The 12,006-nt window shown below is 36.3% G+C and overlaps 1 protein-coding gene across 2 annotated transcripts in view; it reads right to left on the bottom strand.

The window, feature by feature from the left end:
* Nucleotides 1-12,006, bottom strand: part of LOC105045001 (uncharacterized) — a 30,768-nt gene that overhangs the window by 4,370 nt on the left and 14,392 nt on the right. For both annotated transcript variants that reach the window (XM_010923154.4, XM_010923146.4), the window contains exons 13-23: nt 11,174-11,221; nt 10,763-10,903; nt 8,629-8,793; nt 8,458-8,520; nt 5,779-5,889; nt 5,594-5,677; nt 5,396-5,443; nt 4,757-4,831; nt 1,437-1,532; nt 1,249-1,329; nt 1,098-1,169 (exon numbers count right to left, since the gene is read on the bottom strand). In XM_010923154.4, coding sequence (XP_010921456.1) covers nt 1,098-1,169; nt 1,249-1,329; nt 1,437-1,532; nt 4,757-4,831; nt 5,396-5,443; nt 5,594-5,677; nt 5,779-5,889; nt 8,458-8,520; nt 8,629-8,793; nt 10,763-10,903; nt 11,174-11,221 — 984 coding nt within the window. The remainder of the gene's footprint in view (nt 1-1,097; nt 1,170-1,248; nt 1,330-1,436; nt 1,533-4,756; nt 4,832-5,395; nt 5,444-5,593; nt 5,678-5,778; nt 5,890-8,457; nt 8,521-8,628; nt 8,794-10,762; nt 10,904-11,173; nt 11,222-12,006) is intronic.

Below are 12,006 nucleotides of genomic sequence, written 5' to 3'. Positions count from 1 at the left end.
CATGCCCTAATTTGAAGAACACTTCCAACCAGAATATCTTCCCTTGCACTATGTAAGGCTCCAGGTAGGTTTGGCGAAGGTTATTTTGCCTACTTGGATCTGGGTGCAGCTGATTTAAGTCGAATGCACAAACCATAAAGTGAATTATCTTTTTATGATGAATGGTGTGAACTGTCAATTTAATGTCTCACCGCATAATTTGACTACAGGGCATAATCGAGTTGATTATGCCATGTGAAAATAGACTCATTCCCATATTAAAAACAATCTCAATTATATATGTGGTATCCATATACACATGCATACAGCACACGTCTTTTCATAGGGTAAATTAAGGAAAAAATTTATGTGTACATAATGTTAGCTCAACAGCAAATCATGAAAAGCACCACTATGAAATCAATCCAAATTCGATGCTACTATATGCTACGGCATCAGCATCTTCATATTCCCTAAATACAATGCTCGGTGAAAGAAATCTGTAAAGCCGACTCCAAATATCTGGGAAAATGTCTGATGGTTATGGTCATGGGCGAATTCACACTTGTATGTATGCATGCATTATGCGAGGGTGTCTGCATGCATGTAGCTGAGTAGCTATAAGCATATGTAGCAGATTCAGACAAGAGATGTTGTACAAAGAGAGACATTAAAACAATTTGAAAATATTACGGTACTAATAACCAGATCAGTCAGGTAAGGATGACTGAAACCCATTAATGCAAAACAAATGGCATCAATTACACCACAATCAGATATCACAAAGAAAGTGGAATAAATGAAAACCTATGCCCAAGCCCAGACCAGGCCAATTGAAAGTGGATCCTAGAGAATTTAATGAGAAGAACATATATGGTAAATCTGCTATACAGTTCACTTTTAATCTAAAACTCATGGGAAAACAAGGTGAAACAAGGTATTGGGTTTTGTAAACCATCTAAAACATTAGAAGGGATACTCGAACTATAGTTATTGTTAACAAACCATGATTGAGGCCGCGATAAACTTACTGCCCTTGAAGCTGATCATAACCATTCCAATAAAAACATCTAACTCCAGCAGAATGGAGAAGAAAAAAAATATGAAGGGGAAGTTACCAGAGTTGGGAAAGCATCAATTGCTTGGATTACTGTTCTCATAAAAAGTAGAGGAAGGGGAACTTGCTCAACCTGAAAAATGAGCACTATTATCATATAAAATATTATCTTAAGCTGAGAGCTGAAGGTTCACATTTGACGAGTTGCATACCAGGTGGCTCAAGGATTTTGCTAAAACATGCTGAGTAAATACAGTTCTTTGCTCAAAACAAGCAGTGCAAGCATCTGTTATCTGAAGAAATTCCCATGTTCATTAGCCAAGGCTTTTTTTTTTTTCCCCTAAAACAGAAACTGTATCTCTGAATGGTACCATGCTATTGAAAAGCAAAATTAAAATACCTTCTTGAGTGCAACTCCATCTTTCTCAGGATCAATATCATGAATTGCAATCAACACTTCAGCAGGTGTTAATGCTGGACCTGTATGAGCTGAACCCTGCCATGAAATATATATACAATTGAGTCCAGAATCCTGATGCCCTATGAATAAGATACTAAAAAAAGAAGCATCAAGCACACAGAACCAAGATAAAACATCCATATACAAAAGAATAAAAAGAAAAATAAAAGGGAAAAAGAGAAAAGGACAGCACAATACTGATAAGATGGGGATGTACATCCAGTAAATAGGTTATTATATCACCTTTCAAAACCAATGCACATGCATATACACTATCACATACATACATATGACTTATCCTACCCATATTTTATCCTACTTTTTCAAGATTTGCTGTACCAACCATATCATCCATCCGCATCATGCATATCTATATCCTGTATACATATTCGTGCTTCATAGCTATCAGACCATCTTCAAACCAAAACCCCTGGCCTCCAAACACATACACATGCACACCATATCACGTCTGCCTACTCACACCATACCACCTTTTTTGAACGAAAATCCAGCACCCACAGACACATATGAACACAATTATCAACCTCTCATTTGTCTGCTTGGAACCCAGAAGGATCCAAATCTCTATAACAATTCAACACAAGAACCTTTTAAAATCAAATACACACTCACATTTTAAACGTTATAATTAAATATTTTCTTCTAAAAGATCAACTTTATTAAGAGAGAATATCAATGCTTACAACGTGTGGTGATGATCTTTGAGAGTAAATATGGAGTTTCAAGTGGCATATAATGGTCATGATATTACGATGTTATGGCATGAAGCATCATGAAATATTTTCAAGTATCCAACTGTTTGACACGTCAAACCAAAATTTGGAGCATTGAGGTACCTAGTGGAGCAAATGAACCGAGCTGCTCATGAGCAGCTTGGGTTCAGCTCACTAATAGCTCATTTGAAATCAGCTCAGGCGGGAAAGAGCAGCACAAAAATATTGTGCAAAAACAGCGAACTCGGCTCCACTAAAGCTCAGCTCAATGCTTAGCCAGGCTGAATGTGAGAAAATTATGTTAACCCCAGCCTGAGCTCCAGCTGAACTTGAACAGCTATTTAACATAGTAAACCGCGCCTGAGTAACCTTATACTTGGCTCAGCTGAGCACTTTTGCACCCCCAGGGAAAACATGATAATTAACGACCCGCACCACCCACTGGCCAGTGGCCACAAGCTTCTATATGGAAGATTGTTAGCTATTATTGAACTAGCAAAGCAAATGCAGCAATCTAGTTCTATGTAGCTAGATTTGGCAGGTACGGCAGTGGGTGGGAGAAGTTGACATTTCAGAAGTACATGAAGTGCCTAGGAAGAGTGCAAATTCGAGATTCTAGAAAGACTCCAAAACAAGTGCATGACACCATGTAGAAGATTCAGGCTATTAAAATGTAGTTACCACATAGGTGACAATATACCCTTAAAATCATTAACACTCGAAGGGTAAGACAATATACTAGCAGTATGCATATATACAGATCTGAGATACAGTCCATGTCCAAAATCGTAAAAGGATAAAAGAATAAATAGGACATAACACTGGTTTAGAAAGGGTTGAGATTTGTATACAACAGAACATGTTCTTGCACCATCTAACCCACTCAACCACAATCTCAACAGATACAAATAGGAGCTATTGGTCAGCAGGCTGAAATTGAAGCTGGGTCAGGTCTGATCTCATTCCCACAAGGTCAAGTTGAGAGGCCGGATCCATGTCCACTCAAGCTAGACCTATTTTTCACCAGTAGATATTGATAGTAAAAAATAATTATATAGCATGATTAATAACTAAGGCCGGAAAATTTACAGGCCTGGCTAAAGTCAGCCTTCAGCAGGACTAATTATAATGATACGTTGCCTTACTTCTTGCTTTTAGAAATGCAAAACATGATTCTCTACAAGTAGGTTTTCAGGCATTATTCAAAAATATAGACAACCCTTCCATTCATAAAACCAGAAATTTCATTTTAAATAAAGTTTCCATATTCATGATTTTCTATTAGTCTCAAATTCTATGTTTCCAATCCTAATCTTTAAAGATAGTCGCACTTCTTATAAAAATTGCAATTTCTGAATCAAATGGCATAAATAATGACAATAGGGGATCATGTTTTAAAATTCTAAGAATTGAGAATAAGTTCATCAACTACGGAAAATGTAGAAAGGTAGAACAAATATAAAAGAAAGTTGTATATAAATACATAGCATACAGCATGCCAACATGACAGGAATAGCCATCAGGTAATGATTCAAGATGCTCAACAACCAATGGAAAAGGCTCAGAACAACATAATAATAAATCAAAGGTGCAGGGCACAGTTTTGGTAAAAAGACTGACTAATCCAAAGATGAAGTCAAGTAATAGAAGTTGGTTCCTAGAAAGTCCATTTACAAGCATTTACCACAGCAGGACACAACTTCTTGAAGCTTACTTTGATTATTTGTCCTCTCATGTAGATGTCTGATTAGAAATTATAGATGAATATGTAAAGTTTAAGTCAAACAGAAGGACAAAGTTAAGACGATCCGAAGACACACAAAAAAAGACCAGCACAAAGCAAGGAAGGAAGGATTAACCGATATGAAACAGATTAGTGACAGCCTACGTTAACTGCAAACAATGAAGCATCAATGACCCAAAAATTACAGTGATTAATGACAACAGAAAAGATATCAGACAATCATGGTTTTTCAACAAATAGTTAATGAAATCTTCCCCAGGCCACAATCCAGGCTCTGGTATCATAGGAACTTGGCAAGCAAAAAATTTGGTGTCACATTTTAGTAAACATATGCACATAACTAAAGTCCATGATGCTCAGAGAGAGAACTCCAGAATAGAGAAAAAGATGGTAAATTAACCCAGTTGTAATACAAATATCATAGAATAGGCTGCAAACTGCTTTATCAGAATACATCAAGAATTATTTTAATGTAAATAAACAAAGAAGACATGCAAATTAATTAACTTAACATTATAATAGCCAACTTTGTATAGGACAAATAGATGGCCGGTTAAGCTGGTACTTACATCAGCCTCTCATACAGCACAAAGTAGAATATTTGAACAAAAGCAAAGAATGATAAGATGTGGTTTGAGTCAATGTTGAATCATTTTACTTCAAAGAGATCACACATGAATACAACATGTGTAAAAGGCAGTCATTTACAGCTACAGAGTACAGAGTGCACTTTGACAATCTAGTGTCTAAAATTATTTAATATAGAGAGTGTGATTCTTTACCTGCAAAATTCGAGCAAGTGCTGTTTGGAACTTCTCCAATGGAAGGTCAACAAGCCTAGGAAATATAGGCAAAACCTGATGGCAAGTAATTTGCATGATTCACATGTTAGATCGATTAATGGGCACAAGGAACACCTTAATACAGTAAACCAGTCAAAAGTTCAAGCTCGTATTTATATACCAATTAAGCCATCTAGGGTAATCAAAAACAAGCACATGTGCGTGCGCACAGGGAGAAGGATTGCATTTCCACTTCATTCAGATTGCATCTAATAAAGAATAAGTTTAGGATATAAAATTTCTAACTATCGGTGGTTCGATATATGGAGCTTTTTTTTAACAAAAAAGAAGGAAAGAGTGGATGCCAATTAGAATATTCAACAGAAATTTCCTGCAATTGACAACAAATCCTCATCGGAAGTTACAAATTTAAGTGTCAGAATTATCTGGGTATGAAAATGACCTCTAGTTGATAAGCATGATAGTATATTTTGACAAATTCAGATAATAATGCAGAATGAACCACAAAACCACATGCTTTATCCCCACTAATAACTTTTATCATCAAAAGGCATCCTTAGTTTCTAACAAACTAATTGAAAAATAAAACTATGGAAAAAATATATACAAAAGCAATACCTCATCTTTAGAAAGCGAAGATAGCATTGGGATGAGAATCGCAACATCCTGGAAGGAGACATATCACAGTTAGAGAATAAAAGACAGAGAAAAGCATTAATACTTCAATGTGACAAACTTTGGTCACACCTGTTTCTAAAACCAGTAAATGCTCAGAAAAAATTACTCTGAGAAACATTAGGTCAAGAAAATTAGAACCTTCAGTTTAGTCTCATATAGATGTTTAACAGCAGCGATTAGCTCAGCTGAAGGGGTTGCTTCTTCAGTCATTGTTTGTAATACCTTTTGGAAAACAAATGAAAAACCAGAACTATTGTAACAGGAAAAAGGCACACATGGCAAGTCAAGAGCGAAAAACAAAATAAACGAGCAACAAAATATACCAGCATTATTAGATTTTCACTTCCTTCAGGTGGATCAGAAATCATGTGCAACAACTCAGGATATGATGAGCCTAGTGTTCTCACAAGGACCGTGACATGCCGATGAATAGACTGCAAAATTAATTAGTTATATAAGAGAAATGATCCTCATAGCTACATGCACAAAAATATGCATTTTTCTTGGAGTCTATGCATGCATGCACACACACATATATGAGCTACCATCCTTCTGATAGGATAAAGGTTTCAATCCCACCAAGCCAAAATATATGACAGAATGTTTAAATTGAAAATCCACCCATGCAAGCATGACCTACAACATTAAAAATACCTAGAACAAAATGTAACGAATAAAGGCCTATTTATATATCAAGTGGTTCAACAGATTAGAAAGCATCGAGACTTAAATCTTGTGCCCATCTATATCTGATAGGCATGTGATACCAATATCTCTTGGATGTGCCGCATGCTTACTTTTAAGTATCCTTGTTTTCCCGAATTAACTTAAGCACTTGAGATCAAGGAATGCGGAACTATCCTGAACTGCACGGTTTAGGGCGTACGAAGCCATGCCAACAATGGGCCAAGACGGTTCTGGCACTCAAAATGAGAAACTGATGGAGGGGGAGAGGAAGAAAAAGAGAGGGGGGTGGGAAGGGAGGGAGAGAAATGGAGGCTGTCGAAGGGCCAAGGAGGGCCAGAGAGTAACGCAAAGAGACAGAGGATGGGCTCTACCCTCTAGACCCCTGTTTCGCTTGAAATAGGCATCTATCCGGTCTCTTTTTTTTTATTTTACAAATTTTAAGTGAATCAGCAACCCCCTTGCCAACTTTTTTATTCAGTGAAGTCAGCTTTTTATTTTGGAAATTTTAAGTGAGGTCGCCCCTTGCTGACTTCACTTAAAATATGCAAAATAAAAAAGTTGCCCCGACAGACCCCTTAGAAATAGGGGTATGGAGGGTGGAGCCCCTCCACACCTCTCTCTGCCTCTCCGGCGGCCTCCATCTCTCTCCCTCCCTCTCCCTTTCTCTTTTTTCTCCTCTCATGTTCTTCCTCTCCCCCACCCTCTCTGCCGTGTCGGGCCACGCTCTGCTAGCCTTGACCATCTGCTTCCCTCCCTTTTTCCCTCTTCCTCCCTCCCCCCCCTCTCTCTCTTCCTCTCTCTCATTCTCCCCCGCCCTCTTTGCTGTGTCAGTATAGACAAGGCACAAAACGGCATAGGAGCATACCGAACCATGCCCCTAGCTGACCAATAAGGGTCCTGATTCCAGCATAGCGATCCTTGCTTCAAATACCTTAGCATACCCCTTAGATACTTGCAGGATACCTTAAGAGATGAGAGTGCATCCTCTCTCTTTATTTTTTACTTCAAATAAATGCTACCTCTTCATCACGATAGTTAATTTTAAAGTTTGTGATGCTGATTTTATAATTTGGAGTATGGCCTATGATCTCTTGATCTAAATAATAAATAATAGTGGAGTTTTTGGATAATGAACTGTATTATGCATGATTATATCATGGTGATAAACCATCATGCCTTACAAATGCCTCTTTAGTCTTTACATATGTGTAGGAAATAAAATAGTTGTGTTTCTTTTAGTAATCTAGAATATAAAATACTAAGACAGATCATAATATTTATTATGAAATTTCATCTTCCATGTAAAATTCACTCTGTTTGGTGTCAAGTACAAACTTATTAGTGAAAGATCTTAATGAAGTCAACCTCAATTTGAAACATTAAAGATTGCTGCTTTATGTGTATGCAGGAAAAGCATAAGACTCATAAATTGATGATGCTTCTTTAGTAGATATAAAGGATACATGTACACATATAGATACAACTATTCATTTGCTTTATATTAAGATATTTGAGTAAAATGATGAAAAAAGGCACTAGCAAGGTGAGCAACATTTAATTTTCTAACTGCTGCCATAAATTAATTAGTCATTATTTTGTCCTACCAATGCCATCGTTATTTCCATACAATTTTTTTCTTCATCTGGACACAAAATTAGGTCAAGGATACAAAACACAACATTTTGTGGAGTTGTTACGCACTCAAGTACTTGTCCAAACATGAGAAATGACAAAGCCTCGGTCCTAAATCATTATGGTGGGCTGGACTCTTGATGGAAGAATCTAAGTGCCTAAACCTAAGACTGTTTAACTTGGATGCAAGTTCACATGTAACACTAGGACGAGACAATTTTAATGACATATAACTCTTTTGATTTCATTCATGGTATGGACCATCAAAAACCCCTACATTTAGGTCCATACATATTTTGAGGTATCTTGATCGTTAGAAATGGTGTGGTATGCTGTACCATCCATTTTAACAAAATAATACTACTGCTATAATAAACCATTTTTGTGTGCACTTGATGCATAGGGAAGAGTTGCTTGAAATATGTATATGTGTTTTTAAGGTATTCCAAATTATAGATAATGATCCACAGTATGGATCCTTACCAAATATTTACACATATTTTCATGTGTCTGTGAAAAAATACAGACACGCATGCATCTATATGTGCACATGCATGTGAGTTTGCATGTATCCATGCATGTCCGTACATGCCTGCATGTATGTGTATGCGTCTGTACGTGTGTATATACATGTGTACATGCATATGTATGTATGTAAGCATGAGAAATAATGAAAAAAGCACCTGTTTGACAGCCTTAGGAGCCACTCCATAGATATCGAATACGAGCTTAAGAAGACTTGGTTTCTGTAGAAAATGAAAGTCAATATCAAATATCCTCAAAAAAAAAAAAAAGTTCCCAACAAGTACCAAATTGTCCGTGTCACAAGCAATATTACAAATGGAAAGACATACCTTTGTGCAAAGAGCAAAGAACAAAGATGTCTGTCGTTGGGCTTGGGAAAAAGACATGGCTGGTTCTCTTGGCAAATAAGTTTGGATACCCTTTATATTTTCACTCTCAGAAGCCCCAACCTCAGAATTCTGGGAACCACTGATTGAGGTTTCCTGACTACCTGTCTGAAAGAAGATAGTGAACAAAATTAAATTAAGAAGAAAAAAAGGATGCCTTACTATATACTAAAAAGAAATTTAAATTTGACTAGATAAGCAATCTTCTTGTCAAACTATAGCACAAACAGAACTTGTAAAACTGTAGGACATTAAGGAATATTAAGTGACTACGGACATTCACTGGTTAAGTAGACACATTAGCAACATCAAAAAGTCATTCCCCTTCTCAAAATGGATGAAATCAATGTTATATCAGTAGTATATATTTTCTTGATGTGAAATAAAGAATAATTTAGAGATTCCTAGAGAAGCAGCACCTGAGAAGTCATGAATGACTAAGCTACAGGCAAGGATGAAGAGAAAGCACCTGCAAGCGATGGACCCAAAGGAAAATGAACTGATGATGGATGACACAATTAAATAAATCCAACTGCCTATAAGAGTAATATCCAACATTAATCAGCCCCCCTCTCATTAAATGAATCCAATATATATTTTGTGCCAGAATTTTGATAGACTAACTGGCTAAGAGAAGCGGCAGCCAAGCAACAAAGACCGATTAAATAGTACACATGAAAGAAAATAAGCAAGTCTCATGGTTTCCATTAAACCTGAATTGTGCATCTGATAATCTACAAAGCATTCCAACATTCTAGGCAACAATTCTTATGAAAATTGTTATGAAAAGAGATACACCAATGAATTAAAAGAAGATAAATGATAAAATGAAAAAACTTCAAATCATAAGACAAATATTTAGAGACATTTTCTTCATTTTTCTTTTTGTTAACAAGCACATTAGCGTGTATGTTATAACTAAAGACCAAGCCGTGATAGCTTCTCTTTTCAAATGACAAAAGCAAAATTTTAAGCAAGGTGAAAAAGATCAATTAAAGAATTTCAAAAATAAAAACTTGGATATGACTATTCTCACATAAACTGTGCTATTCAAAATTTGATGATTAACGTTTGGGTTCAATCTAGTTACTTCATAAACTTTGAACTTCATCACAAAATGTACCGCAACAAGTTTTATCCAGAATCTGTTATAAGCTTAACTGAGCACACACTGAGCTTGCAACAAATTTACAGCAGCAAATCAAACTATCAAAGCTGCCATCAGCAATAGCTTAAAAACAAGCTTCTCCATGGTAACAAATGATTGCCTGTTTTATATTCATCAGCAATAGCCACTGTTATTCTCTGAAAGCATCACTTGGACAAGATAAATATATGGTTACACTTGTTAAATCCAAATGAACAGACTAGAGGACAGTGCATCCAAACAGAGTATGGCAATATTGACAAAGTAAGCAGTATCAAGTATCAACTCAGAAAAGAGGACCCTGAAAACAAGAGTTTAGAAGCAGTAAATGTTTGATCTAACTTAACACTGGAATCAAAAAATGTATGTGGTTTATGTTGTGTCATACATCAAAATCTGAGACAAGCTTGGGGTTTTCAGAACTTGTAATATATAAAAAGGGCATCCCGGTGAATGCAGCTCCCGCCATTGTAGGGGCTGGGAAAGGTCAAATGTTCGCAGCCTTACCCCCACAAATAGAGAGGCTGTTTACGTATTTCAAACCCATGACATTCAGCTCACAATGGAGCAATCTTACTGATGTGCCAAGGCCTTCCCTCATAGTATCTATGTACCATAGAATTTACTTATATTAGACTAAACTCCTAATGGTAGAAGTAAAGGAATCGTAACCAGATTAGAAAATTTTGGACACAGGCCATATACAAAAATAAGCTACTAGCAAGTTGTCAAGTAATACCGTAGTACATTATTCCTACATACAAAAATAAGTGCCCATTAGTATATAGTGTCAATGAGAAGATGCTATCACTGGAGTTGGTAAGGTGAGAACACAAAACAAAATTCATAGTCTAATGTATTGATCTATAACCAAAATTAAAAACACTAAACATGAGATGATACTTGTAGCAAAGGGAAGTTTCATATTACTTCTGATCTTTGTTCACTAAAGCATGCTGGTTTGAGCTCTCCTTCCGAAACTCGCTGATTAACAACAGATAACAGCATCCTTGTTGCAAACTGCTCAATAACGTCTGATGCATAGCTGAGAGGATAAAGTTTGTTTGACACCTGAAAAAATAGTCTAAGAGATAAAGCAAAAAAAAAACATAGGAAAGACAAATTGTAAAGAGCATATTAAGCTATTAACATCATGATTAAAAAGAATTGAATTGAGAATAGAGCTTGTTGGCTATAGCTATTATGTATGCAACACCAAATAGAGCACTTCAAAGGCAAAGCTGCTACTAGACCAGAACAGAAGCAGAAAAATAACCAGAACTGAAGCAGAAAAATTATAAACAAAAAAACTAAATTGATTCTAACTTTTAAAGTACATACCAGTCTAATTGCTTTTGCCCTAACTTCATCTTGAGAATGAACAGCACACTGCACTCCAATTTAAAACCCAGAAGTTTTAGACAAAAATCAATCACCAGAAATACTCAAAATGAGAAAAGCACAAAACAGATAAACCTCTTGAGTGATCTAATTTATAAGTTCAGGATCTTTCAGATTAGTTCTAGAGAATTGGTCATGTACTTGGGCACTGTTCAGGCATGATGAGTCATGCCTTCAACCAATTGGTTGAATGACTATACTAGGAGCACATTTGATCCTTTGACGGCCTTGGATGCCATAAATGAATAATAATATAAAGTGTTTACAAAGAAGGCATAACTGAAAATGCACTCTCCTCTTTTCTCCATCACCTTTGTCCTCTTCCTTTCACAACTTGTTATATTAGTTCCTCCTCCCAAGGGACATTTGTACATTGGTTGGCAGACTTAAGCATATAGCCTCTAAGGCATTCCTCTTGACATAAAAATTAAGTCTGCTAACAAAAGAGTGTACACCTAAAAAAGTCAAGCATCCAAATCATGCGGCACAATTTATATGTTGACATGGAACTTGCACTAGTACAGGTGTTGGGATGCCAATACAACTATGCCAGTATGTAATAGCCCTACTGGTCTATACCAGTCCATACGGCCACATACCTACAGTGCCATACTGACTATACTGGTCAATATTGATGGTTTTTAACTTTTTTTGGAAAATATCAGTTTCAAAAGTATTATCAGTACCGGTACCATACTCGTACCTCACTGTTCTGATAGGAAAATGCTAGGGGATTCGAAAGTGGTATTTAAAACCTATTTGCTATTCTTTTT

Source organism: Elaeis guineensis, chromosome 2, assembly GCF_000442705.2.
Source record: "Elaeis guineensis isolate ETL-2024a chromosome 2, EG11, whole genome shotgun sequence".
Classification (NCBI taxonomy): domain Eukaryota; kingdom Viridiplantae; phylum Streptophyta; class Magnoliopsida; order Arecales; family Arecaceae; genus Elaeis; species Elaeis guineensis.
This window is presented reverse-complemented; position numbering and strand designations above follow the sequence as displayed.